Source organism: Trichoderma asperellum, chromosome 4 (genome assembly GCF_020647865.1).
Source record: "Trichoderma asperellum chromosome 4, complete sequence".
Taxonomy (NCBI): Eukaryota; Fungi; Ascomycota; class Sordariomycetes; order Hypocreales; family Hypocreaceae; genus Trichoderma; species Trichoderma asperellum.
In genome coordinates, this window is record NC_089418.1 from 4293059 (window position 1) to 4320589 (window position 27531).

The 27531-nt window shown below is 50.5% G+C and overlaps 9 protein-coding genes across 9 annotated transcripts; 5 read left to right on the plus strand and 4 right to left on the minus strand.

Annotated features, from left to right (window-relative positions):
• Positions 1–117: 117 nt before the first annotated feature.
• On the plus strand, positions 118–2221 carry TrAFT101_007803 (uncharacterized protein). The gene is made up of 3 exons (XM_024904111.2): positions 118–238; positions 318–789; positions 845–2221. Exons 2-3 carry the CDS (start codon positions 356–358, stop codon positions 2085–2087), a joined length of 1677 nt encoding a protein of 558 aa, XP_024759086.1. The 5' UTR covers positions 118–238; positions 318–355; the 3' UTR covers positions 2088–2221.
• Positions 2198–3602, minus strand: TrAFT101_007804 (uncharacterized protein). The gene has a single exon (XM_024905991.2). The coding sequence runs from the start codon at positions 3485–3487 to the stop codon at positions 2327–2329; it is 1161 nt and encodes a 386-aa protein (XP_024759085.2). The 5' UTR covers positions 3488–3602; the 3' UTR covers positions 2198–2326.
• Positions 3603–4287: 685 nt separating this feature from the next.
• On the minus strand, positions 4288–6280 carry TrAFT101_007805 (uncharacterized protein). Its single transcript, XM_024908417.2, has one exon. It carries the CDS (start codon positions 6108–6110, stop codon positions 4434–4436), a length of 1677 nt encoding a protein of 558 aa, XP_024759084.2. The 5' UTR covers positions 6111–6280; the 3' UTR covers positions 4288–4433.
• A 2241-nt stretch (positions 6281–8521) lies between these two features.
• Positions 8522–10584, minus strand: TrAFT101_007806 (uncharacterized protein; the record flags this gene model as incomplete). The annotated part of the gene is made up of 5 exons (XM_024909990.2): positions 8522–8970; positions 9031–9388; positions 9435–9475; positions 9526–9847; positions 9904–10584. The coding sequence occupies 5 exons, from the start codon at positions 10582–10584 to the stop codon at positions 8522–8524; spliced, it is 1851 nt and encodes a 616-aa protein (XP_024759083.2).
• A 645-nt stretch (positions 10585–11229) lies between these two features.
• Positions 11230–12286, plus strand: TrAFT101_007807 (uncharacterized protein; the record flags this gene model as incomplete). Its single annotated transcript, XM_024909989.2, has 2 exons — positions 11230–11641; positions 11700–12286. The coding sequence occupies 2 exons, from the start codon at positions 11230–11232 to the stop codon at positions 12284–12286; spliced, it is 999 nt and encodes a 332-aa protein (XP_024759082.1).
• Positions 12287–12567: 281 nt separating this feature from the next.
• TrAFT101_007808 (uncharacterized protein) lies at positions 12568–14391 on the plus strand (the record flags this gene model as incomplete). Its single annotated transcript, XM_024900549.2, has 5 exons — positions 12568–12792; positions 12861–13772; positions 13838–13998; positions 14065–14242; positions 14317–14391. 5 exons carry the CDS (start codon positions 12568–12570, stop codon positions 14389–14391), a joined length of 1551 nt encoding a protein of 516 aa, XP_024759081.2.
• Positions 14392–18884: 4493 nt separating this feature from the next.
• TrAFT101_007809 (uncharacterized protein) lies at positions 18885–23841 on the plus strand. Its single transcript, XM_066128149.1, has 2 exons — positions 18885–19910; positions 20052–23841. Exons 1-2 carry the CDS (start codon positions 19888–19890, stop codon positions 22717–22719), a joined length of 2691 nt encoding a protein of 896 aa, XP_065984266.1. The 5' UTR covers positions 18885–19887; the 3' UTR covers positions 22720–23841.
• An 831-nt stretch (positions 23842–24672) lies between these two features.
• TrAFT101_007810 (uncharacterized protein) lies at positions 24673–26717 on the plus strand. Its single transcript, XM_024904110.2, has 2 exons — positions 24673–25193; positions 25301–26717. Exons 1-2 carry the CDS (start codon positions 25124–25126, stop codon positions 26416–26418), a joined length of 1188 nt encoding a protein of 395 aa, XP_024759079.1. The 5' UTR covers positions 24673–25123; the 3' UTR covers positions 26419–26717.
• Positions 26647–27171, minus strand: TrAFT101_007811 (uncharacterized protein; the record flags this gene model as incomplete). The annotated part of the gene is made up of 1 exon (XM_024900459.2): positions 26647–27171. One exon carries the CDS (start codon positions 27169–27171, stop codon positions 26647–26649), a length of 525 nt encoding a protein of 174 aa, XP_024759078.1.
• Positions 27172–27531: the final 360 nt, after the last annotated feature.

Here is a 27531-nt window from a genome sequence, read left to right on the forward strand (position 1 = left end):
GGCGATTAGGGGCCGTGAAATTTACCCTGCTAAAGCCTGCGCTGCCCCTCCTTTCTGAAAGAGGGACGCTGATAGCGGGGCAGCCGATTAGCCCTCCCTCGAGAAAGTCATTGACTCTTCTCGTGACTCTGTTTTTAGGCCGACTGACTCCCTCTCTTTCGCTGCGCATCCTGCAATAGAGACTCAGGTTTAGACTGTCTTTGCACCTGGGAGCAAGTTCTGTGTGATTTCATAAAAGGTATGCTTTGATCCCTGCCAGATGGGAAAAACTAAAAGCAAAAGTTGCATTTGTCGCCCTAACTAACGCCTGCCAAAAGTTGTAGAAGAAAAAGCATTTCGCCTATAAAACTACACGATGGAGAACGCCGCCGACCAGCCCAAGGAGCCTTCCAAGAGCGCCTTGAAGAAGGCCGAGAAGCAGGCCAAGATGGCCGCCGAGAAGGCTGCTAAGGCCGCCAAGCAGGCTGCCCTCCCCATTGTGGGCGGAAAGAAAACCGACGATATCATTGGTATCACCGTCACCAAGGCAGAAAACTTCCCAGCATGGTATCAGGAGGTTGTCCTCAAGGGCGAGATGGTCGAGTACTACCAGGAAATCTCTGGTTTCTTTGTCCTGCGCCCTCTGTCAATGCACATCTGGAACGTCATCCGAAAGTGGTTCCAGGAGCGCATCGAGCTTATGGGTGTCGAGGAAACCAGCTTCCCCATGTTCCTGTCCTCCAAGTCCCTGGAGAAGGAGAAAGACCACGTCGAGGGCTTTGCCCCTGAATTGGCTTGGGTTACCAAGGCGTAAGCGCTTCATTCGTCGTATCTCTTCAAGATATTTGTACTAACTGCATTGCAGTGGTGAAAAGGACCTCGAAGTTCCTGTTGCAATTCGTCCTACTTCTGAAGCCGTCATGTACCCTTACTACTCCAAGTGGATCCGAAGCCACCGAGATCTCCCCCTTCGATTGAACCAGTGGAACTCTGTTGTTCGATGGGAGGCTAAGCAGACCACTCCTTTCCTTCGAACAAGAGAGTTTCTCTGGCAGGAGGGCCACACTGCCCACCTGACCGAGGAGCTTGCTGGAAAGGAAGTGTTGGAGATCCTGGAGCTGTACGCGGGTGTCTATGAGCAGCTTTTGGCTGTCCCCGTTGTCCGAGGACGCAAGACAGAGAATGAGAAGTTCGCCGGTGGTTACTACACCACTACCGTCGAGGGCTACATTCCTTCCAACGGACGAGGTATCCAGGGTGCCACCTCTCACTGCCTGGGTCAGAACTTCAGCAAGATGTTCGACATCACCGTTGAAGATCCTGCCAACAAGGGATCACACATCCACGTCTGGCAAAACTCCTGGGGTCTGTCTACCCGTGTCATTGGTGTCATGATCATGGTGCACGGCGACGACAAGGGCCTTGTTCTCCCTCCCCGAATTGCCAAGACCCAGACCGTCCTGATCCCCGTCGGTATCAACAAGAACACAACTCCTGAGGACCGCAAGAAGCACGAGGAGCAGCTTGATGGCATCAGGGATACCCTCAGGAAAGCTGGTGTCCGATCTGAGTCTGACTGGAGAGAGGGCTACACCCCTGCCTGGAAGTTCAACGACTGGGAGCTGAGGGGCGTTCCCCTCCGAATTGAGTTCGGACCCAAGGATGCCGCCAAGGAAGTTGTCAGCTGGGCCAGAAGAGACACTGGTGAGAAGGGTACTATCCCTATTGCCGAGGTTGCCACCAAGGTTCCTGAGCTTCTGGAGACTATCCAGCAGGATATGTACAACAAGGCCGAGAAGTCATTCCGAGAGCACCGTCTGCAGATCACCAAGTGGGAGGATGTGCTCCCCGCCCTGGACAACAAGAACGTTGTTCTGATTCCCTTCTGTGGCGACGGCAAGTGTGAGGATCGTATCAAGGAGCTTACGACCCGCGAAGATACCCAGCCCGATGTCCCTGAGAGCCAGAAGCTTCCCTCCATGGGCATGAAGAGTCTGTGTATACCTTTTGAGCAGCCTGAGGGCGTTGTTGCTGGCGAGACTGAATGTCTTAGCCCCGAGTGCCAGCGCAAGGCACAGTTCTGGACCATGTTTGGCAGAAGCTACTAAATTATGAAGAATAAGAAGGTGCATAGAAGGAGTTTTTCGTATTAAAAAAGAAGTGGCATGTTTATCACACCCGTGGTATGACATATGGATTGATGCTTCACATGGGAATGCAGAGGGATAAATTTATTCAATGACTTTAATGACTTTTACTTTTTCGTTTCGTCGTCTATCTATGTGATTGTGTACATATATATACTGTCTATTACACTGTATCATACCTACTTCATGACGATGAAAGCCTAGCACCACTCAAATCGCTCGTTGACAACCCAGTCTAGGTCTTCTGTAGCACCTTCACCGAACCAATTCAAGCTTGCCAAGTTCTTGGCGTCTCTCACAACAAAGGTACTCTCAAACTCAGCCGCACTCTCAACAATCTTTCTAACTCTTCCAAGCGGGTTCCAGATCTCGACCTTTGAGCACTCCCAGTCCTTGGCCTCCTTTTCAGCAGCGCGGAAGATACCCACAACGGCATCAGATAACTCTTGGTCGGAAATATTGCTGTCTTCAATGACGAATCTCAGGAAGCTCAAGACGTTCTTCTCAGGCTTGTTGGGGCCGCCATAATGGTTCCGCTCGAAGAGACCCCAGACACGAGAGCCAGTCGAGGGTGAAGTGTATAAGGCGCCATGGATGGTGGGTTTGCGGCCATAAGCGGTGTTGCAGATGAAAGCCTGGCGGTAGAAGTGCCACTGCAGAGTATCGACGTCTGGCAAAACGGCGACGCGGGTTTTAGACGCATCGGCAGAGTTGGGAAGAGCCATTTCCTTGCGGATGAGCTCCTCGTCTCGTTCAGCCAGGGCGGGTAAGTCATCATCGCTAAGCAGCTTGATAACGGATGCGTCAAACTCTACGGGGGTTTCCTTTACGCGGTACTCGATCTGAGTATTCTCTAGTGGCATCCATCCGTGCTTGGCATAGAATTGCTTGCCGATATCAGAGAAGAGAATGGAAAACGCTGGCTCGCCGGATTCCTGCTGCTTGGCCCTCATGTATCCCCTCAGCAACTCAATCATCTTGCCGGCATATCCTCTGCCTCGAAACTCGCTGTAAGTGAAGACGCTGGCGATTCCGTAAGCCCAGACGTCCCTGACAATTCCATTCTTGCCCCTCACAAGGGCACGCTTGCGCAGAGTCTCACACGAGGCCAGCACGGGGCGCTCAGCGGTGTCTGCGTCGACGGCAGCGGCGCTGTCTGTGAGGATCCAGTTTGTGATGCCGCCGTTGCGGGCGAGCGGGATGGTGAGCAGGTATTCCTCGCGGTTGAGATACTCTGGCACAGTGAGGCTGTTTCCCCATTCCGGTTGGCTGTAGGTCCAGGTGCGGATGCGTTCCGGAGGGGTTGGGTTGGTCAGGATGATGGTTGGCGAAGAGGATGAGGGCAGGTCTGAGGTAGACATGGCTGCTGGCTTTTGGTGTTTGTTTTTCTAAACTGGACTGGAAGGCTTGAAACGTTGCTATCAAGTGGCACTAACTGGAGCAAAAAGATCTAGGAAGACAAGATTATGATAATTCTGGTTGTACAAATACTACTGAGTACGGTATGGGGCAAAAGTGAGTCTTTGCTCTTTAGACTAGTGTCTGTCCTATTCCCGCGTCTTGACAAGCAGCGGTCAACAGTTGCCATCATCTACCTGGTTACGGGACGAAAACAGAGTACAAAATGACCACAAAAAAGAGTTGAAAAACACGCTGAAAACTTCTAGAGTGACTCATTTGACTAAAATTCAATTTATATGAGTCTATACCGAGAATTCAAAATCCTAATACCTAGTCACACTTTGGTAATTCGTATTACTGGCTGATTACCCCGCCGGCCGAATGATCGGCGGCGAGACCAATTCGGAGGGGGGAGTGGAGCTCCCGTTTAAAACGGCTCGGGACTCGGCGCAGAAGATGATCTGATGCAGTGAAATAATATACGTTTCTCATTCGAAAGAGTGGCAGGCTTGGTAGTCAGACATTCTATGAAGCAAAGTTCTCGAGAACCAGATGATAGAAGCTAGCGCATGGTGCTCAAGGAAGCAGCAGCAGATACAGGTGCAGAGATCAGTGCTTCTAAAATGCTCTGTGAAAATCCAGGAATCTATCTATCCCACCCCAGGCAGTATGTTATCATTTCATATGGATTCGGATTTCCGCAGAAGCCAAGCATCGATATTCGCTTATACAAGGATTCACAACCATGAAAACAGCAGCATCCAGTGCAAACATACAATTAGCGTATCAGCAGTAAAGCCGCATGTTGTAAATCTACACAAACGCTTGAAATACAATGTACCTATTCCCAAATCTACATATCCCTTGTCCACAAACAAAAAAGTTATTTCCAACCCTGTTTAACATTTATTGCTGAGGTGGCGGAGGTGGTGGCGGGGCCTGGCCGTTCCACCCCGTCTGTCCAGTTTGCGCCTGAATCTGGCTCATCAAAGCGGCAAAGAACGCAGGATTGACAAATGCTCCAGCATCAGATGCCTGGCCCTGACCTTGGGCAGATCCAGGCCAGCCTGGGGGTGGCGGTGGTACCGCAGGAGGACCGCCGTGCTGGCCAGCCGCTGGCTGTGGCCATCCAGGAACAGGAAATCCAAACTGAGGAAGAGACGGTACTTGTACTGGATTAGACGGAGGAGCCGGGTTGAAGTTCCATCCTGCCGGCGCAGATGCCTGGGGAGGGAGAGAATATCCATCTCTGGGCTGGTTGTAGCCTCCTCTGCCACCGCGACCTGAACCTCTTCCTCTATTGCCTCTTCCTCTAGAGTCTCCCCTCCTGCCTCCTCGCTGGAAGCTTGGTCTTGGAGCGGGTTCGTAATTCTCAGCCTGTGGAGCGCCCGTGCCATAGCCTGCAGGTCGAGCAAGCGGCGTGTATGGTCCGTCATCCTCTTCGTCATAGTTCAAGCTGCCATCAGCAGACATTTCATGGCGCAGAGGATGAGGCTGCCTCCCCTCTTTCCCACCACTGCTCTTCCACTTATCCTTCTTCTTTTGCTTCAGCGAACGCTTATATTCCGCTTCCTTCTCGTCATCTGAAAATTCGATTTCTTCGTCGGCAATTTCTTCATCGTGGAGGTTGCTGGCATCTGAACCTTTAAGGTTCTTTAGAGGCTCTGTGAAAACGTATGATGCATGGTCGACGGGATAGAAGACTTTCGCGCCAACCTCTAGTCCAAGCTCCTTTATTTCCTCAGCCGAGTTGAACATTACCGTGTACATCGGCTGCAGCACCTTTCCAATTGTCTCTGCAATAACGCCAATGACTACTCTCTCTGAGGTGCACAAGATAGACCCGCTGTCCAGAACTTGGTATTCTCCCGGAGTGAATGCCTTGACAAGCATGATGTTTTCGACAATGTGCTCTATAGCGCCGAGCTCTTCTATCGCCATCTCGGGGGTGATCGTTACGTCTGGCTTGGGAATGATTTCGTCGGGAAGCTCATTCTTTGTGCGTACGTACCCGGATCCAGAGGATTTCCCTCTATCACCCTCATCGTCTGAGCCTCCTTCCGTCTCCATCAGTATCCTAGCTGTCTCTTCAATGCCCAGAGGCTCATAGCCTTCATTATCAGAGTCATCATCATCATCAGAGGATGAATCGGAACTGCTCGAGTCGGAAGATTCATATGGCGAAGAATCGATTTCCCATTCTGGGTGCTCGCTCTGGTCGGGCTGTAGAGGAACTGACTCTTGTTCGGGAGCTGGCGGTTGTTGATGTATGTTGGTATTGTCCAGGCCACCGAGGGCTGCCTCTAGAGCAGATGTTAAAGATGGTGGGCTCCCAGGCTTATCAATTGTCATATCATCTGATGCCTCAAAAACGGTAGGCTGTTCGGAGCCTGTTGGCTTGGCGGCTTCGTTGTGGTTTTCTGTCGTCGTCGATGTAGTTTCTGCCGTGGGTGGGTTTGCATCGTGCATTTCTTTGTCTTCATCAGCAGCATTCGCAGCCGCAATTGAAAGATCAGTCGGCAGAGGCGGTAGAACCTCGTTGAGTTTCGCCTGGCCTAGCCCGGGAATCTGAAATCCAGACATGGTGGCGACGAGAGTGTGCGCGCGCCTGAAAAGAGAGTATAGAAAGGGTTGCGAGGTGCCGGTCAGAGATGATTGTCTCAGTAGTAGGCTTTTGAATGTTCAGAATCTTGATAAAACGTAAGAAATGGTCGCCGCCTACGTATAGTCCTGTTAAGTATGGCAGAGGATCAGTCGTACAGAATGGACGAGTTGCGCTGCGAACTGATAAAAAAAAATCCAGGTGAAGATAAGAAGTGGAGCCGCATCCGGCTTTAGCGCCATCTTCACCGAACTTCACCGAGTATTCTAGGTTTCCTGATGATGGGGCCGGAAATATTCACGGAGACGGCGTTCGGCTTTCCTCTCATCCAGCCCGGGAGTGTACGCGGCAATCGATCTTATACACGATCGGCTCTCGTTTAGTGGGACGGGCCATTGGCATTGTCATTTCAAAAGCTGGAGTCGGAAAATACGACAGCGAAGAAATCGTCCATTGTATGGCAATTTGTGCTGGCTTGGCTGGATCGTTCGTCTGATATCATCGAGACATGCATCAAAGTTATGTCAAGGTATTTCTAGACCTCTCTTATTTACAATAGTGAGGACCAACTCTATCCAAGGCGATTGGAACTGTTTCTCTCCTATTTAGATAAACTTTTGATGTTATATTTCCCTGAATCAGATTTAGAATCTACATTACTAAAAAGCAGCTCATGGCCGCATAATCAATTCACTCCCTACGCTACTCGCTAAAGCTGGGAAGGAAAATAAATGCCTCTCAAGGCTTGCAACACTCGAAGCGTTCACTTTATATTAGTATATCTTATTGTACCCTGATAACAACAATCTTGGACTGTGTACTGTGCTTACCTGAGAGGTAGCGGTCCAATCTACTTACGCCTTGCAAATGTAGTCAGATTGAAGCTGTGCTGCTATAGTCCTGAGAGTATTTGAAAGATACAATGCCGAGACGCATGGCGAGAGATAGAGTCGATGGTAGCAGTAGAAGCAATAGAAGCAATATACTTACATCAATAGATGTTCTGAATGGCGTACGGTAATAGTTGTGGCGACTGACCACATAACTGATGAGTTTCATCGCCCCGATAGTAAGTAAACACCTAGGGACTTAATCCAATAGCCAACTTCTGACGATGGCTCCTCAGAATGCATCGTGAAGAAATAAGAAGAAGAAAAAGTCGGAAAGTGGTGAAGAAAAATGGTACGTGACCAAAAAAGACTAGAAGGGACCCCGTGTTTGCATACTTCAACCCATAGCGGTCTTTAATAACAATACTTCAGCTAATTTAACTTCTGCTTTTGGTAAAATAGTACAAGTTTTGAACTTTCATTTCCCTTGATGATGTGACAGAGTTCTTCTATAAAGAGGAGCTATCCCTCCTACTTCGACGTCGATGAATGCCACAGCTTTCTTTCTCATTCATTCATTCTCATTCATCAACTCAGCCCAACGTCCAGCGTATCTTGGTTCTTCCATGACCTTAAATGAATATTCGTTTGAGAATTACAAAACAAAGATAGTTATTTTCGAGCGTGGCAGATAGCGACGCAGAGCGAACTGGTTTCGCCTTACATATCTTCAATTTCTTGCAACCGCACAATGTAGTCTTGTTGGAGCCGCCTGAGGTAGCCTAAAAGAGCCTCCGTATTTGAGGAATTGGCAGCTTGTTTCAACGCCTCATATAAGTTTAGCATAAGCTTCTGCCGATGCATCTCTTTACATGACTCAGAATTCTGTCTATTCGACTCCCGCCTGCTTCTCAGATCATTCGCCACCTTCTCCGCAACTTCAATGAAGCTGCTTGGCATTCCCATTGCACGGGCTAAAACTATTCCATAGTGATGCTCATCGTCAACGGTACCCGCAGTGGCTTTGTATAGCATAGTTAACTGAGGTATCCCTCCTTCACCAATAGAAGTATTTGACGCAAGATGGAGGTTCAAAACTCCTGGGCGATCCGCAAGTATCCGAGACAGCTCGATAAAGTGGGTTGCAAACCAGATAGATGCTCCCGTGTCAATTAATGCTTCAGATATGGCCATTGCAATTGCCATACCATCCCTGTTGCTTGTTCCTCGGCCAAGTTCGTCAATTATTGCGAGGCTTTTGCTATCCACATTCTTCAAAATGAAGGCCATTTCTCTCATTTCTACCCCAAAACTGGACAAATTTGCCTCTATACTATCCTGAGTGGATATGCGAGCGAATATATTGTGTATAATAGGAAAGGCGGCAAATTCTGCTGGCACGAAACATCCAATCTGTGCCATGATCTGAAGTAAGGCAACTGATCGGATGTATGTGCTTTTGCCACTCATATTGCAGCCTGTTACAAAATGAAACCGATATTGTTCTGTAGCATAGTAGTCGTTGGGTACATATTCACTTGCCATTTTCTGTGAGATAGCAGTCAGTACATATAAAAGGATGACGTTTTGCTACTCAAGTAGGGGGTCACCTTGTCGAGAATTGGATGCTTTGCCGACTTCAGCGCCAACGTTTCTTCGATTTCAGGCCTCACATAATCCCGAGTTGTGGTGACTTGGCCAAAAGATGCGATCATATCCACGAGCGCGACTGATTCGCATACTCGGAATAAAGGGGAAACATCTTTTCGAAGTTCTTTGACTAGCTCAAGGATGACAGCGTCACTCCGCATAATTATCTCGTTAGAAGTATCTGAGAGTCTCCGATTTAGCTTGACAAGATCAAGAGTCTGGCATTCAATATGATTCTTCTTCCAAATGACGTTTATAAAGTATTGGGATACCGACTCAAGATCAAGATCCGCAGTGGGTATTCGTAACCAATACATGCGCCGGTTGTCGAATTTTAGAGTTACTGCCACCCGATGGTCTTCTGTGGGCAAAATGTGAGCTTAGAAATCTAAATGGGGCTCGTGGTAGTGATAGCACATACCGCCAACATCATCTGAATGTTGGTGAATAACTTCTGTAAGTTCTTTATATGTCTGACGAGCGACATCCAACATGCCGCTGAGGCCTGATTTGACTGCAAATGCTCTTTGGTTACGTAAATCTAGCGGTGACTTCATGTATGTAACGTCGGCTTCTATGACTCTCTCGATGTTGAGTAGAATGGGAACTGTTGTCTCGGGACGGCATAAATTGCGTATTTTGACTAAAAGGTCACTCTTTGCTGGATAAAGCGCTCTATAGATCTCTGGGACTGATTCTAGGAAAGATTTGATCATGAGGATATGAGTAAGTTGCTCTTCGGCCGCAGATATACCAGTAGCGGGCCGAATGGTGATCAACTATACTTATTAGCCAAACTGGAATAGATCGGCGCAATTGGTTTACCTTTGTGAGTGTTCTCTCGGCATCATGGAAAAGTTTAAGGGCTGCAACCGGTTTAGCAGCTGATCGATACACCCTATGCACTCAACTCTACCTTTACGAATTTCACGAAACATTTCTTCATGGGTGACCATCTCTTCCAGCGCGTCGTACCGAAATCTGATAAACCCATCGAAATTGGTGGGGGGCTGAAGCATGTTATTACGAAGTACGCGGGCACCCATTGGCGTAATGGTATGGTTCAATAGCCCAAACAAGCATTCTTTTGACTTGGCGGACTTCAAGTTCCGCATCACTTCTAGAGATTGCATCGCGGGTATAGCTATCATCATCGTATCTTCTGAAGGCTGGTATCCAATCCGCAGAGACTGAGGTGAGAAGGCGATATTAAATTGACGATCGATATACTTCATAGCCTGGTTGCAAAACATAAGCTTCTTCAGCGTAAAAACAGAATATTTCCATTACTTACGGCAGAAAAACAGCAGACTGCGTAATATTTTCCCTGGGTAGCCACCTTTAATGGTCCAATATCACCTTCAAGGGCGAAATCCTCCATATACTCTATCCCGGCTGATTCAGACCAGGCAGAACGCTCATGAGAGACAATCTCTACTTCAGGTATCAGCTGTTCAACGAGAGAGAAGAAAGTACTAGGCTGATTGGGAGGGCATGCTGAAGGCATGAAGACTATTCGAGAAGGGGATGCTAGCTGAAGTTTATGAATCGTCCTCACATAGGACTGGTTATCGCATATTTGGCTGAGAGTAACTTCGCCAAGCGACAAGTTGACCATGGCAATACCAACTGTAGGTGTGACGCCGCGGGATTCACTAACAGCACAAACGACATCGTGGGATTCGCTCTGCCCAAGGATAGAAGGCGTGGCACCACTTCGAGAGCGGCGGCCTGAGGGAGTGCTCGGACGAGAAATAGTTGTCGAAGTGGTTGCGAGGGTGACACTTGGTCTCGAGCTCGATATAGATGGAGAATAATTGGACGGGAGATCGAAGTCATCCACGTTATAAGCTTGACTAGCTTGGCTATAACTGCGCTCAGACTGCATGCTGGGCGAATCAGGTGGAACTGAGCTGGAAAAATAAGAAGAAACGGTACCCGTCGTTCGAGGAGAGGGCCCTGATGAAAACGACATGGTGGCTGAGGCCTATGTAATGTTACTAGTTTAAAAAGAGTCTGATAGCGCAGTGGTATTTCAATCGATCAATGCAAGATGCAAGGAGAAGACTGGAGGACAATATAGTATCAACTAGTAGCCTGGGTGGCATACATGCGTAAACTGGATTGGACTTTATTTCTTATCATCCGAGATTATATAGGTAGAAGAAGAAGAGAAATTACACGCCGTCACGAGTTTCTCATTTCAACGAGTGATGTCCGTTGCTCTTGCCTTCTGCTGTATCATATATTATCAGATAAGATCTAGGTACTGAATATCGGCAGATACTTGGAGGCAAGTAGCATTCACTGGGATATTGTACGTATAGGTGAATAGAAGGTACCTTACCAGCACCGGCATTATTGGCGTCTGGAGATCCGTGTATGCCACTGGCTACTGGTGCGTACCAATCACAGCCCAGGCACCCGCAGGTAGAGGACCAGGTAGCTGAGTCATGGCTTCCAGGTACCGCGGTTTAGCCCGAATCTTCTCCCAAAACAACCTTCTTCTCCACGTCTCGACCGCGCAGTGACGCCACGAATCACATTTAACACACACAGGTCCAACTTCAAATCCACACGCCCCTAGTGAACCAGCGCGAACCAGCGCCTCTTGACAGCCATGTTTGGGATCCTCGAGGCTGTTGCTGTGCCGCATGCCGGCGTCTTCAGCACGTACGAGGAGCTGATCAAGGACCTCAATGGGCGGATGGAGAAGGAGGGCTATAAGATTGTCAAGGCTAGGTCGCATCGCTCCAGAATGGGCGGCGCTGACATCCCTGGAAATGACATCGTCCGATGTGATCTCGTGTGTGATCGTGGTGGTCGGCCGTATAAATGCATGGCTACCAAGCACAAGACAACCACCAAGAAGACGGACTGTCCTTGGAAAGCCAAAGCAGTCAACCGCAAGAGCATTGGCGGCTGGGTGCTGACCATCTCTTGCGACCAGCATAACCATGCTCCTGGGACTCCAGAGCCACCAACGCCATCTGAGATGAGCGAAGAAGAGAATGACCTTACCGAGCTTCCAGGTTCGTGGTCGAATGACTCAAGATTGTCCACGGATGAATTCTAATAGGCATTTAATAGATATGGATGATGGTCCGCGGCCCGATGCTCAGACGGCAACGGCAATTCAACTAGCTGGCGTCTCTGAATCAACCCTTCGTTTAACAGGCGACACTTTTCACCAACTCAAGTCCGACTACCGCAAGATGCCGCAGCCAGACCGGCTGAATGCACTTGCACAGTTTCAGATGCAGATTGCAGCCATTTACGCTGTCCAGAATGAGGACTGGCAACGTCAGCGGAGACAAGAAGCTCAAGATAAGCGGCACTCGCTGGTGGAAAAAGGCCGCAGACAGCTATCAACCCAGAAACAGCGTGCACGTCGCCAGAGACGACAAGACGATCAAACGCAGCAGCATCAGCATCAACAGAATCTTGATCAACAAGCAGTTCATCATCAACTTCAGCAGGAAGCACAGAATAGTCATCTCCAGCCATTGATGCAAGAGCCGCATTTCCAGCTTGCACAGAATCCTGCCACGACGCCTGTTCCCCTCCCTGCCGGGATAACCATGACCACAATTCCCACAGCGTTTTCTCATTTCACCGGCCCGCCCAAGCGCATTCGCGGCCACCGACCGACCATGGCAACTCAGCCTGAAGTTTAAACATACTGTTGGTGACTAAATTCAACAGAATTAACTATTTCAGACTGATGCAGCTTTATTTGGCCTACCAATGCTACTTATTTTTGGCTGGGGCACTGAGAGCTTGGCGATGAGCTTATCTCACTTTTTTTTTTGGCAGAACCCCACATTCTCACCGCCTTATTTTTTTCCCACGGTTCCCAGATTTTTTGCCAATTGGCCCCACCATTTTATTCTGTCGCGAACTTTCAACACATTTATCGAGACACCGATAATAGTCCAGGCAAGCTTCCAAGTTTACCATGGCTACGGTTCTACCCCCTCCATCAAAGCGCCAAAAGCGCGAGAATCTGGAGAGAACGCAAATACAACAAGATGTCAGCGCTGTTGCGGCCGGCCCTGCGGGCTCGTTCAAGGCTCGTTTCCTGGACAGCGAGGGAAAGCAGATGGCCGACGTTATAGAAGTGCCTCTCGCTGACGCATCGGAGAAAAACCTATCATTATTGTTAAATACACTTCTCGCTAGGGTTTGTCTCACACTTATTCGGGAAAATCCAACGGGGCCTCTTGTTTGGCTAATGAATTGAACAAACAGGAAAGAGAAGAGTTTCTGCCGTATCGCTTTAGAATACACATTCCTGAGACAGACATCATTGTTGACCAGTATCCGACCGACTTGCTCCAACTTTTGCGCAGCAATGGCATCGAGAACCCTTTTGAAACAACAGTAACACTCAGCGCCGAACCTCAGGCTGTGTTCAAAGTCCAGGCAGTCACGCGCATGTCTCATAGAATACCTGGCCATGGAGAAGCGATATTGGCCGCTCAATTCAGTCCCGCAAGTAGCAGTCGACTGGCCACAGGCTCTGGCGACAAGACAGCTCGGATATGGGATACGGAAACAGGAACGCCAAAGTTTACATTGTCTGGTCACACACACTGGGTTCTGTGTGTGGCGTGGTCGCCCGATGGTAAGCGTTTGGCCACTGGAAGCATGGATAAGTCTGTACGACTCTGGGACCCCGAGACAGGAAAATCTGCCGGCTCCGGAGCTCTGACAGGGCATTCCAAGTGGGTTACCAACATCGCCTGGGAACCGTATCATCTATGGGAGAATGGGTCTCCTCGGCTAGCGAGTGCAAGTAAGGATACAACGATTCGAGTTTGGGCTGTGAACACGGGCCGGACTGAGCATGTCTTGTCCGGTCATCGGAGTAGCGTGAGCTGCGTCAAATGGGGAGGAACCGGGTTGATTTACTCAGCCAGCCACGATAAAACTGTCAGAGTGTGGAACGCCGAGAAGGGAACACTGGTGCATACGCTCTCTTCCCATGCCCACTGGGTGAATCACCTGGCCCTTTCCACGGATTTCGCACTACGAACTTCATTTTATGATCACCAGCCCACACCGGGCGGCGAAGAGGAAAGGCGGAAGAAGGCAAAGGAGCGCTTTGAGAAAGCGGCGAGATTCCAGGGAAAGATTGCAGAGCGACTTGTCTCAGCCTCTGTAAGTTCACCTAGCAAACAACCTGTAGTGTCTGCTTCGCTCTTCTAACCCTTTGTGATGCACAGGATGATTTTACTATGTACCTCTGGGATCCCTCTCAGGGTACGAAACCGGTCGCACGACTTCTGGGACACCAAAAAGCCATCAACCATGTGACATTTTCCCCTGATGGCAGCCTCATTGCCAGCGCGGGGTGGGACAACCACACTAAGATCTGGAGCGCAAGGTGTGTATTTTCGATGACACCGCAGGCCTTCGTTTACGACATATGCTAATATGATGAGCAATGCAGAGATGGCAAATTTATCAACACGCTCCGAGGCCATGTAGCACCTATATACCAGTGTGCATTTTCTGCCGATAGTCGGCTCCTTGTGACGGCATCCAAAGACACTACATTGAAGGTGTGGTCAATGGCTACATACAAACTGGCCGTTGACCTACCAGGACACCAAGATGAAGTCTTCGCTGTAAGTTTAAACTGCCTCTCTACTCCTTTTGTGTGGCCACTCCTATCGTTCAATGACTAACGGTCATCCGCTAGGTCGACTGGAGTCCTGACGGACAACGAGTTGGCAGTGGAGGAAAAGACAAAGCTGTACGCTTGTGGATGAACTGATGAAGATTGGTTGGAACAATATTGCGAGTTATAGCATGTGTGTTGGTATCGGCTTCCAGCCGGGCCATTGGTTTACACGTACGCGCTGGATCTAGACTACATAGAGCTTTTTGCAGGACAAGCGGCGCAGGTATAATGACGGATGTTAGAAGAGCGTCAATGTGACATTGCATATGGACGCTTTGCATAATTTAGACGAAGCGCTGGATGTAAGAGGCGCATTGAACCAATCTGATATTAGTATACAGTGAATTCTAAGGATGAACTAGACCCCGCGCCAATTACTGACTGCCCTCCCTGTGATGCTGCATCTAAATAACGCCCATGATGCATATAAGATCGAATGGGAGACGCTTGAGGTGTTTCTGCTGACGACTCACTCAAGGCAAGCATGTGTTTTTGATAAAGGTGCGGGGTAAGATAGAGGAAAAGGTCCACGGTTGTGTGATTGTGGCGGCAATAGATGGATTTCAAGGCGCCGGTGTCTTTAGTAACATTTTTGGGTTTCTATTTTGGACATACGAGTCAACTATCTCCAACGAAGTGCTCCTAGCTACTAATGTATCTATCTAGTGGTGGACGCCAAATGCCATGTTGCACTGTATACGCGGTAGAACACATTCGTGCTCACTACCCTGGGTAGGAAGGAATCTCTCTGCCAGCACATTATTTCGGTCTCTTCGGACGGCATTGAGAAGCCTCGACACAATCAATTCGGCCTCAGGCGAGGTTGCACGGCAGGAAACTAAAAGTTATGCATGGCCACGTACGGGCTGCCTAGTTGATAGGTGGCACGGGAAGCGCAGCAAAGTTGACATATTACAATATTAACCAACTATTCATTAGTACTCCGTAGTCCAGGCACGTATTGAGAAGCGTAGCAGAGCAGAGTAGGATTGAGCACCGGATGCTTCTATAATACCCGGATAAGGCGTGATAGCTTGCATGCATTTGGTAATAAAGGGAGCGCGCAATGAATCCAAAAAATAAACAGCTATCGGCCAAACACATGCTCACATGCAAAATGGTGGGTAGGGGCACTTTATCCCCAAACCCCAAGGTAGGGGATAATAGACGGCCAAGTAAGTGATGTTTGCCACAACGGGCGATACAGGGATCGTCAGGGCCAATAGTACAGGTCGGCCCTACAACGTGGGAGGGAAATAAATCCCGCCAGGGCATAGTTACTTGTTATGTTATCAAGATACTGCCGGCATACAGGGGAGATTCGAGGTCTACAGATTGTGGTGTCTTGCTTTGCTCTCTTTTTGCTTCGGGTTAATATAGTAGCAATAGAAATGGCGATATCGTAAAGGGAACAGTAAAAGGCGCTAACGGACAAATTGAGTCTTGGTGACTTGCGCATGTTACCCCCTTGGACGGCAGGCTTCTAAGCTTGTACTGGGTATAATATGCATTTTCGCGAGTGGTTGGTGGTTGGGGGCATGGCAGGCGATTTGATTGATTCATGCAAGCAAGCTGCTGCATGAGAGCAGGGGATGCGGGATCGCCAACGAATGAGGCTTACTGGAATGGCGGATGACCCCCCGGTAATAGACGGAGGCCTGCTTTGTCTATAATCAAGACTGTTTGCTTGGATATACGGAACACCGCGGCAAGTAGCTTGTTTATCACGCAAAGGAAGGTACTCCGTGTTCCTGAATATTTCAAGCAACTGTGCGGCTGAATATCGCGACGGGAGGGCGCGTTGCCACGCCCGTAAGGCACGGCCGGAGCTCTCTCGGCTGTTCAAGGAAAAAGAAAACTAGCGACGTTCAATGCAAGGACCGAGCATAGACCAACGACGCTTGGGGGATTGAATTTCTCTTTGCAGCGCTCCACCCCCGCCGATGGAGCAGGCGGTCGTCGATCCGCCTCCCAGCGGTTAGGGTCCCCCAAGCCAAGCAATAATAGGCTTTTGGACGGTGCTGGTGCTAAGGGGACTGGGATGAGCTGATGTTGATGGGATGGTATGGCTTCTTTGAAGGCGTTTTCGCCTAGCTGAAAGTTTGATGTGCGTCGATCATATGTTTTGGCGAGGAGGGGTGAGAGAAGGAAGGCGGAATAATAAAAAGGTAAATGCAGACAGAGAAAGCTGATTGTTGGGGGTGTACAGACGAGTGTAATAATGATGAGGAGAAGGACATCGCTGTCAGAGAGTATGACGATGGCGTATTAGATCAGAGAGGGAGCAAGCCAAAGACGGCCACAAGCGCCGGCGCGTGAGCATTTGAAGGGCCAAGAGCGAAGAGCCTGTCATTGAATGACCCTGTCTGGATGCTTGTTGCTCTGTGCTTGAACCTGGTCAGAAGATGGAGCCGGGCTGGGGCTCGTTGGGCAGAAACAGGGGGGTCTTTTTTTTTTTCTGCTTTTTTTTTTAGGTTTAAGTTTTTCTTTGAGAATGGGGACACGTTGTTGACAGGTGATGTGGCTCAAGTGCGTAAAATCGATGATGAAAGAATAATGTAAACTATTTGTTTGACTGGGAAACAGATGGAAAGCTGTGGAAGAGGCGGAGCATTCAAAAAACAAAACAACAAAACACGCTGAAATATGCCGAGCATTTTTTGGCCATGGGGGCTTATAGTGATAGTCATCTTGAGAGGAGTCTCTTTTTGATCGTCCTACATGTAGGCCACTCCTTCTCGCTGCGTACAGTACAGATACATAGAACCAACAATCAATTATTTACTGCCTGCGTTTGTCTTTGCCTGCATTGTCTTCAAATTTGTTGAGCTTGCTTTGCATAGTAAAACGAGCCCTGGGCCGCCCGTATTACACCGGAATGCGCAATGCCTTGAATCGGACGCATTAATTTCATGTCGTCCATCCCGTTTGGGCAATGGCATGGGGCTTCCGGGCCGCAAACACCCGGCCGACAAGGGACCAAGCCTCTGCACGTTACATCGACGGGCGCCACGATGATTGCTCGACTTTTCTTTCATTGTTGCGGAGAGCACCCAGCAGATAGTTGCTATCGTGATGACAGCAGGAGTGGCATTGTCTGCAGCATTTCCAAGTCCAAGGCGGAGCCAATGCTTGTTCTTAGCGCTCTCAGCGAGCTAAACTAGCTGATACCTTGACCGGCCGCAGCGCCAGAGCCAGCGCCGTTTCGGGGCTTGGCTTCGCCCAAAGGATCCTTCAACGTGGTCATTGCAAACCAACCTGAATCACGATCATATATGAGCAAGACAGAGCTTTGGAGCACGGGGCAGTCGAATCCGAGTCATCGGCCCGCACAGGGCATGGGATAAGCTTAGCTTCCGAAGGGGACATGGGGGGGGCCCGTCGCAGTGACACAAGCACAAACAGATGCAAAAGAATATGAGAGGTCGAAAAAGGTCGAAAATCGTGAAGCCATGCCATGCCATGCGCCGAGTCGGTGCCACGGAGAAATCCTTGGGCTGCCTCTTGTGATTCACCCCAGCTCAGCTCGGCGCCTCGCCAGCCTGTCATTTTGGCCTCTAGGCTGCAGCGGTGTGGTTGTATGTTTGTCTGTTTGCCTGCGTGTACATAGATACAGATGGTTGATGGGCGTTCTACAAAAAGCATGTAATCGGTCAGGCACCCTTCTCTGGCCCCCCTTTTCCAATGACGACCCAGGACAGAGGCACGGAGTCGGTGCGACGGGAGAACAGATGCAGAGGGAAATAAAAGAGGTCATGGGTAGCCGGTGGTGTAATAAGCGCCGTGTAGTATCCGGTAGGCCGAGACATTTTGTGCGCGCAGGTGAGGGAACTAATGCCTCACGACAGTATGAGAGAAGGGTGATTTCACGATGGTATCAGAAAATGCTACCTCCGGGAGCTGCCTTGTGGTGCTTACAGAGAGCGCTGCGCACATGTGATTGCACACTTACACACTCACTCACACACACACACACTCTCACACTCACACTCACACTCGCGCACTCACACACACTGAGCGCGGCACAGGATAAGACATTCGGGGCCATTGCTAGTGGATGAGGCGTGTCGTAATATATCTGGCCCAACCGCGCATCGCCTCCGTCCAAGCAGCTGCACAACACACATCTGCGTGCCTGTATCAACGCAAATCAGATCATCTCTGCTGTTGCATCTGTCTATTTTTTGCTCGTTGGCTGCCAGAAACCCCAACGGACCAAACTCTCCTGCCCCCAAAAGCAATCCACATTTATCCGCCATCGAGGACGTCAGCTTGAGCAATTGACCTGGATCGGTTCCTCTTCAGCTCCAGCGGGCTTGGACGACTCGTGTTGGAACGATTACGTCAGAGACGGCAGCCCGTGAGCCTTTAAACAGGGAGCATCCCGAACCTTCTAGCTTGGCTCTTCCTCGCAAAATTCCAATCGGCAGCCCAACAGACCAAGCAGAAATCCAGCCGTGCTCAGCGGGTAAGTAAAATACTTTCAATTCATCTTATGCATCGTCACTGTTATTATCAGCGGCAGCCAGCAGCTTACTGTACGCGCACTCCCTCTTTGCTCTTTGTCTTTTTTTTTTTTTTTTTTTAGCCTTCATCCAGCCTAAAAAAACATCCTTGCCTCTTTTTTTTCCCCAATTCTGCTGCCCACGTTTCATCCCAAGCCCACACCCCGGTCGCGAGGGGAAACAGCACCCAAAATCGCAAACATCAAAACAAAAGAAAAAAAAAAAATTCGACCCGGACCAGGGGTACCCCCGCTCCCAGTGTCTTGGAGCTTTGCGGCTACTGGTGATACGGCTTGCGGCCCAGCCGAAACAACTGATTTCGTGTAAATCAACCCGATCGGTTCCGCTGCCTTAGAGTGCCTAGTAGGCGCCTCTCGCCAGCCAGTTTTCCCTGAACTCTAATCGTATTACTACTGCCTCGCTCCTCTTCCCTCTAGCCTTGATTTTCTTTGTCTCATTGACATCCCGTTTGTCGCGCGCTCCCTCCCTCGCAGCCTATCACAGCCCGGGGCCTAAGCAGGTGGACCGCATCGTCGTCTCTGCCGCTCTCCAAAAAAGCTCCGCATTGCTGCTCCCTTCTCAACTGAGCAAAACTGCCGGCGACGGGTCTTTTCTTGCTGCCCAGCTTTTTCTGCCAGCTTCCCACACTTTGCTGTGCCTCGCCTTGCTTAGCTCTGCCGTGCCGGCGCTGCTTCTACTGCTTCTCCTCCCTCCGCAACTAAGCTTTAAGCTTTCACTCTTCTTTATCCTCCTCTTTCTTACTCATCCAAGCCAACGACTAGATCAACGTCCGATTACTCGCCCCTCCCGATCGCCAAGACGACTGTCGAGAGCTGCCGCGTCCTGCCCATATGTCTCTGCCATAGCCGAGAGCCAGTTTTCACCTTGCCATATCAGCGGCGACGGACCGACCTTCGTTCGCTTTCCTTCGGCCTCTCTCTTGATTTCGCTACGCTACCCATCGTTGCCTGACTTGCATGGCCAAGCGTCTTTCGACTCCCTCGATCGATAACGAAGAACAATCTTTTTCTGTCTCTTTTGACTTTTACTGTCCTTTGAGCCGAAGTACGAGCCATTGCCCACAATGACTGTCTTTATCTGCTCTCTGTAAGTCAAAATGGCTGCAATGGATTGAAATGCTGTTCTTGTTCCCACTGCCCTTGTTCTTTTCTTTGTCAGCTACTGCTGTGACATATTCTGCGGCACCGGGGCTAATGCACGTCATCTGTTGCTTCTCCTCTCGTACAGATTCCTCCCCAAAACCGTCCAATTCAGCCTTCCAGGCAACTCTCGCCGCCGACACACAATCTCAAAGCGCCAAGGGGCTTTTGCGCCAGCACAGCCGCCAGCCGTCGATGTCACGCCCAGTCTCTTCACCCGACAGCCCGACATCACCCCTCCTCACACCCCGGTCGACGAACCCACTACGCCCGATCCATTCGCCAACGAAGATGGCTTCCGCATCCAATTCCCGCACAGCGACAACTCGCCCGCCGACAAGGGCTCCAAGTCCTGGGGCGGCCGCGCTGACCAGCCCAAGTCGCGTGCCAACACGCCGCCGCCGGCCGACATCTTCGAGAGCCGCCGGACGCTGCAAAAGGCTACGGAGCTGGGCCGCCGCGGCATCGTCAAGCCCCGGGCTCTGATGCGCAGCGAGAGCCATGATAAGGTCTTTGCTTCGGCCCAGTGGCGTGTGGTCAATGCCGACCAGGGCAATGGCGGTCTTCGCAACGCCGCCATGGCTGCTGCCCGTGACGGAAAACTGTCTGACTACACTTGGGTTGGCACACTCGGTATGCCCACTGATGCCCTCGAGGGTACTCAGCAGAAGCAGGACATTGAAGATACCCTGGCCACTGAGCACGACATGCTGCCCGTCTTCTGCTCCGACAAGGACTTTGACGGCCACTACAGCCACTTCTGCAAGCAGATGCTGTGGCCCGTCTTCCACTACCAGATCCCCGATAACCCCAAGAGCAAAGCATACGAGGACCATTCATGGAAGTACTACGTCAATGTCAACCAGGCATTCGCCGACAAGATTATCCAGAACTGGAAGCACGGTGATGTCATCTGGATCCACGACTACCACCTGCTGCTCGTGCCTGGCATGATCCGCAAGAAGCTGCCCGAGGCCAAGATTGGCTTCTTCCTGCACGTTGCCTTTCCCTCATCCGAAGTCTTCCGCTGTCTTGCTGTTCGCAAGGAGCTCCTCGAGGGTATGCTAGGAGCCAACCTCATCGGTTTCCAGATCCAAGAGTACACACGGCATTTCCTGCTTACTTGCAGTCGCATCCTCACCGTAGAGGCAACACCGGAAGGCCTGCAGCTGGAAGACCGCTTCGTTGATGTTGTGCATCTCGCCATTGGTATTGACCCCATCAGCTTGAACAAGCACCGTGCAGAGCCGGAGGTCATGAAGTGGCTCTCCGTCATGCAAGAGCGCTACCAAGGCAAGAAGCTTATCGTTGCGCGAGACAAGCTCGACCATGTTCGCGGAGTCAGACAGAAGTTGTTGGCATACGAGCTGTTCCTGAATAAGAATCCGGAATGGCGTGAGAACACTGTCTTGATTCAAGTGGCCCTATCATCAGGCGAGCCCAGTGAGCTTGATGCTGCTGTCTCGGATATCGTTACACGCGTAAACTCATCGTGGGCAAATCTGGCTTATCAACCCGTGGTATATCTCAAGCAGGATATCGACTACGCCCAGTACCTCGCGCTCCTTTCCATCGCCGATGCGCTCATGATCACCAGTCAGCGTGAAGGCATGAATCTCACCTCGCATGAGTACCTCTTCTGTCAGGACGGTAAGATCCTCCCTGATAAGAAGCATGGTTCCCTCATCTTGTCCGAGTTCACCGGCACGTCATCACTCTTTGGAAAGAATGAGCTTTCGGTAAATCCTTGGGACTACCGACAGTGTGCCGATGCCATCAAGCAGGCGCTCGAGATGGGTGAGGAGGAAAAGACGCGCCGGTGGGAAAACCTCTACAAGTGTGTCGTGCACCAGACGGGTTCTCACTGGTTCACCGAGCTCCTCGGTCATCTCGATCGATCATACGACGAGCAGCACAAGCGCGACCAGACCTATGTGCCTCGCCTCTCGATGAACTCGGTTTCTGCTCAGTACGCGAGTGCACAGCGACGACTCTTTATCTTGGATTACGAGGGCACACTCGTCAGCTGGGGCCCCGTCAATCAAATTATCCCGGTCAGCCCGCAGCGGACCCTAGACGTGCTCAATGACTTGCTGCTGGATGAACGCAACACCGTCTACGTCATGTCGGGCCGGCGGCCGGAGGAGCTGGATCGTGTGTTCCGACGTGTGCCGAACCTGGGCTTGATTGCTGAGAACGGCTGCTTCCTCAAGGACTGCGGCAGTGACGAGTGGCTGGAGATGGCTGATGCGTCTCAAATTACAAACTGGAAGGAATCCGTCAAGCCCATCATGCAGTACTATCTCGAGAGAACACCAGGCTCCCAAATCGAAGAGCGACGCTGCAGCCTCCTCTTTCACTACAACAATGCCGAAGACTATGACACAGCCTCGCGCCAGGCTTCTGACTGTGCCAGCCACGTCAACGACGCCTGTGAGTCGCAGCGGGTGCATGCCTTGGCAGCAGACGGCGCCATCCTTGTCGAACCGCTGGACTGGACCAAGTGCACTGCGGCGCAACGTGTGTTTGAGCAGTTGAGCAAGAGCGTAAAGTCAGATGAGGCGCACGGAAAACCTGTTGACTTCCTCATGGTTGTTGGTGACGGCCGAGAAGACGAAAAAGTGTTCAAATGGGCCAACAACCTGGGTAGCCAAGAAAAGATTGAGCATGTTGTGACGGTTAGCCTTGGCAGCCGAAGCACTGAGGCGACGGCCACCTTGACACAGGGCGTGAGCGGTAAGTTTTCTGTCTCCTAAACTTGACCAGATGGTAATAAGTAGAAGAATCCTCTAATCTTTTCGTCGTAGGAGTCTTGAACTGCCTTCAGCGACTGGCGTCTAGTTCATGATGAAAAACATATCCAGCGTTTTCTTTCTTTTTTTTCTTCTTTTCTTCTCCCCCCTCTCTCTTGATGCTGTTCATCTTTGATGTTAAAATTGGCCTTTTCGTTTTTCTTTTCCTTTTCTTTTACTCATATTGGTTTTGGTATCATGCAAGGCGTCTCAGGTATATGAAAAGGAGGCGTATTGATATCAGTGACATTTTGCATTATACCTGGACATGGCTTCATTAGCATCGTTTGTAGCGATGAATGAGTCCATATACACAACACACACACGAAGAACCCCTCCACCACACGTTTTCGCATGTGTGACGGAGTTATGGGTTCTGAAAAAATAAGAGAAAGAGAAAAAAAAAAGTTTGGGGAATAAAAACCGTCTCTACTACCTTCAATACGTATGTCCGTTTTGGTGCAGCTTCATAGCACATCTTTTCTCTTGATACTTATTTACTTTTTTGTCCCCCGCTGCACCCCTGTATTCTTAGCGCTTTTCTTTCTTTCTCGATTCTTTTAGTTCATTTATGGTATCAGCGGTAATTATAGACAAACGCTTTGGATGGTGAGTGTATGCAAATGGTACACACCAAGCAGTATACAAAAATTAAGCGCACGCAAGCCGAGTATTTTAAGTTTACCATAGGGTATACGAAGTAATGGTGCTACTATCGCTTTCTCTCTCTTGCTCATTATTTCTCATTCTCGATGCTGTCTTTGTGCTTCACCGCCTATCGGATGGGGGTAGTAGTGGTACTCTGTAGTAGTATTATTGAGGACCTGATCTCGCCAAGGTGAGATTTGGTGAGATAATGGATCTGGTGGAGAGGATATGGCCATGTATGATTTCTAGGCAGAACACAGAGAGAGTGGCATGCATACCCACCCGATTCACGTTGTATGTGCATGTAGAAAAGTGGAATCTGGTTGCGCGTCACAGCTACCTACTGCCAGATAGATACCCAGTAACATTACTGTACTGTCTCATTCCTTTCTCTCTCTTTCCCATCCATTCCGTTGTAGGTCCTTGATTTCATCCAAGCCATACATGTAAGGTCCCTGCATTCTCCGTAGTGAGTCTATATAATATGCCCGATAACTACAATGTATGTCAGACTCCTGATACAACGGTATGTATGTCAGACTAAACGCTCCGTGACGGGGATCGGGGGGGTGATTGGACGGGGGGGGGGGGGGGTTGGTTGAGGGATTGAGAGGAGGACCCTTTGGGGATCACGTCAGCTTGGGTAAGAAGAGAGAGTGATTTTGGGAGTGGGATATTATGAAACCAATTGAGATGATATACAGTAGGTAATATTTGTTAAAATGTTGATCGAATTGATTTGATGTTGAAGCTTCTGGGGTTTTGTTGCTGGTCAAGTAGTAGATGTTGTTAGGAGTGCACTTGGGGCTAAGTACTAGCGATTGAGCTTGAATTGAGGCAAGTTCTTGCTAGAGCTATTCGGCAAGACACAGTTGAAAAGACAAAAGACAACTACCAACTAAAAGTTGCGTATATTCTTAGTGTACACCCAGTAACCCAGTAGTTATTAGTCAGGCTACTGTATAGCAACTCGAATTGACCGGCCTTGCTGAGTTATTATCCAAGATTTCAAATATCACCTCCCTCTGCAAGATTATGCTGCTGGACGCCGTCATCCCGCCTTGCCGTCTTACAAGGTTGCAGTTGGACTCGCCGGGCCGTCTCTTTAGTAGTGGTTTTAACCTTGATGGCGCTAGTACCAGCTTAGGTGGTTGAAGAAAAAAAAAAAGCAGCAGCAGCGACAAAGGCCGGAAGCGGAGGCTGTGGAGGGGCCAAGCGAGATCGGGCTGGTGATGCAATCAATGCGAAGCTTACATGGGAATTGACCACGATGAATGATTTTGAATGTGTTGGGAGGCGTGAAGGAATGAATGTGGATTGAGGGGGTGTGGGATTTTGAAAGCCGGACAGAGAGTAATACATATACATTCGTTTGATGTCTCCAGGTTTTTTTTTTTTCATAGTCTTGTGGCTCTCTTTTTCTTTTTCTCTTCTCTTCTCTGACTCTTACACAGCTCTAGACTTTTTGGGTTCTTACTGTGATCTGATCAACGTGGCGCCGGCTTTTTTTTACCCACTCGGCTGAATCAGATAAAGCTGTCTCGTCATTGTCCTTTCTTCTTCTTCTACTATACTAAAGCACTGACTCATTTCCTTGGATCAATTGGATAACTGACTGTCTTTGGAATTTGCTTCTTCCTCGCAAGACAGACGCAATTGTTGAGTTGCCAATCATCGTCCAAACACTCTCCAGCACAGAAAAACAGCTCCTCTCTTCACAATGGGTGCTTTCCCTCCTCCTCCGGTCAACACCATTGACTGGTCCAATGTCGGGTTCCGGATCCGTGAAGGTGAGTTGCCAATGCTTCAGAGCTTCTTCCGAGTCATGTCTCGTCTTACAGCCACCATTTCTTTCTTGTTTCGTCCTTTGCTAACTCGACCGTCACTCTTTCCAAAGTCAACGGCCACATCGAATCGACCTACTCGGTGCACACCGGCAAGTGGACGCCGCTCAAGTATGTGACGGATCCCTTCATCCGCATCCACGGCATGGCGCCGGCCCTCAACTACGGCCAGCAGGCCTACGAGGGCCTCAAGGCCTTCCGCCTGCCGGGCGACCAGGAGATTGCGCTGTTCCGCCCGGACAAGAACGCCGTGCGCATGCAGCACTCGGCCGAGGTGGTGTGCATGCCGCCCGTGCCGGAAGACCTCTTCGTGCAGGCGTGCAAGGCCGCCGTGGCGCTCAACGCGGGCTTCGTGCCCCCCCACGAGACGGGCGCGGCCATGTACATCCGGCCGCAGATCTACGGCTCCAGCGCGCAGCTGGGCCTGACGGCGCCCGAGGAGTACACCTTCTGCGTCTTCGTGATCCCCACGGGCGTCTACCACGGCGTGCACCCCGTCAAGGGCCTGATCCTCGAGGACTTTGACCGCGCGGCGCCCAACGGCACCGGCCACGTCAAGGTCGGCGGCAACTACGCGCCCGTGCTGCGCTGGAGCGACAAGGCGCGCACCGAGGGCTACGGCATCACGCTGCACCTCGACAGCGTCAAGCACGAGGAGATTGACGAGTTCAGCACCAGCGCCTTCATCGGCGTGCAGACGGGGCCCGGCGGCGCCGACGACATCACCCTCGTCGTGCCCGACTCCAAGAGCGTCATCGACAGCGTCACCTCGGACAGCGTGCTGCAGATTGGCCGGAGCTTCGGCTGGAAGGTCGAGAAGCGGCCCATCAAGTACGGCGAGCTGAGCTCCTTCAGCGAGGTCTTTGCCGCGGGCACCGCCGCCGCGCTGGTGCCCATCCGGAGCATCACCCGGCGCGGGACAAAGGGGCTCGGCGGCGCAAAGAACGTGACCGTCTCGGGCAACGAGGAGACGGTGACGTACATCCCCGAGGGCCAGGAGGAGCCGGGCCCGGTGTGCTTGAAGGTGTTGGCCGAGCTCAAGGGCATTCAGCTGGGCAAGCGGGAGGATAAGTTTGGCTGGCGCTTTACGATTAGCGAGGCTGATACGAAGGGCATTTTGGGGACGGAGAATGGGGCGACGGATGCGGAGACGGTGGATCAGATGGATTGAAAGATGCTTGTGAGAAGAAACAAAAAATGATATGATATGATACGAAATGAAATGAAAAAAAGCTTTTTATCGTTCAATTTACTTGCTTGTGTCACACGAATAGGGGTCAAGAGTTGTTGATGTTTTTTTCATTTCATATATACATATATACTCATTACAGCATTCAGACTCATATATATGTACTGACATATTACCCAGCATCGTTCGTCATTACCCAAGAAAACTACTCTACAAGAAGTGCTCATACACGGCAATTCCCTCCGCAAAGCTATCGTCAATGCCCTGCGTCAAGCCCTTCGCAACCGACTGCAGCGCCTCCGGCACCTTGGCCACCACCGCGGCGCTAAACTTCCGCGTGGCATCCTGCTCCAGCTTGAGGTTGAGCAGGATGACGGGGTCCACCACCAGCAGCTTGTCGAACTGGGGCTTGGTGTTGATGATTGTCGTGATGGTCTGGTTGACGTCCGTGGCGAGGGCCAGCGTCGCCGTGGCGATGGCGAGCGTCTGGTCAAACGTCAGGTTGGCGGCCTTGTTGGCCGTGTCGGTGCCCTTGTTGATGTCGCAGAGCAGCTGGGCGGACTGGATGGTGATTTTGATGAGGTTCAGGGGATCGCCGTCGAAGTTTGCGACGGTGGTGTTGAGGCTGGTGGTGTCGCTGGTGATTGTGCCCAGGGCGGTGAGAATGGGGTTTGGGTCGGTTTGGGCGAGGGCGGAGGGGAGGAGGGCGAGGAGGGAGATGAGTTGGAACTTCATTGTTGCTTTGGTTTTTGGTGTTGACGTTATAACTTGTGAAGAGAAGTTGGAGCGTGTAAGTCGATTGTTGATGGTAGTGTCCAAACAAGACCAGAGCAGCTGTAGCAATCAAAGCTTCTGTATAGGGAAAAACACCAAAGAGCAACAGTTCACAATCCGAGCACTCTCTTCAAACCAAGGGAGAAGAAAAAAAAAAGGAGTCCATCGTCAGCTTTATATACCCTCGCATACCGCCCAGTCCGGACACCAACCAACCGCATACACAGCACAATTCATCCAGCTTTTGCCCCCAACAACAACCGCACACGACTTTAGCCTCATCCCGTTTTTCTCACTCTCACGAAATTGCATTACGTCCCG

Bases quoted from the DNA above. Each gene is read 5' to 3' on its own strand.
- TrAFT101_007809 (XM_066128149.1), top strand. From the start codon at position 19,888: ATGACTGTCTTTATCTGCTCTCT. The intron at 19,911-20,051 runs GTAAGTCAAAAT...CCTCTCGTACAG, and splicing joins ACTGTCTTTATCTGCTCTCT to ATTCCTCCCCAAAACCGTCC.
- TrAFT101_007804 (XM_024905991.2), bottom strand. From the start codon at position 3,487: ATGTCTACCTCAGACCTGCCCTCATCCTCTTCGCCAACCATCATCCTG.
- TrAFT101_007805 (XM_024908417.2), bottom strand. From the start codon at position 6,110: ATGTCTGGATTTCAGATTCCCGGGCTAGGCCAGGCGAAACTCAACGAG.
- TrAFT101_007803 (XM_024904111.2), top strand. From the start codon at position 356: ATGGAGAACGCCGCCGACCAGCCCAAGGAGCCTTCCAAGAGCGCCTTG. The intron at 790-844 runs GTAAGCGCTTCA...ACTGCATTGCAG, and splicing joins TTGGCTTGGGTTACCAAGGC to TGGTGAAAAGGACCTCGAAG.
- TrAFT101_007810 (XM_024904110.2), top strand. From the start codon at position 25,124: ATGGGTGCTTTCCCTCCTCCTCCGGTCAACACCATTGACTGGTCCAAT. The intron at 25,194-25,300 runs GTGAGTTGCCAA...CTCTTTCCAAAG, and splicing joins CGGGTTCCGGATCCGTGAAG to TCAACGGCCACATCGAATCG.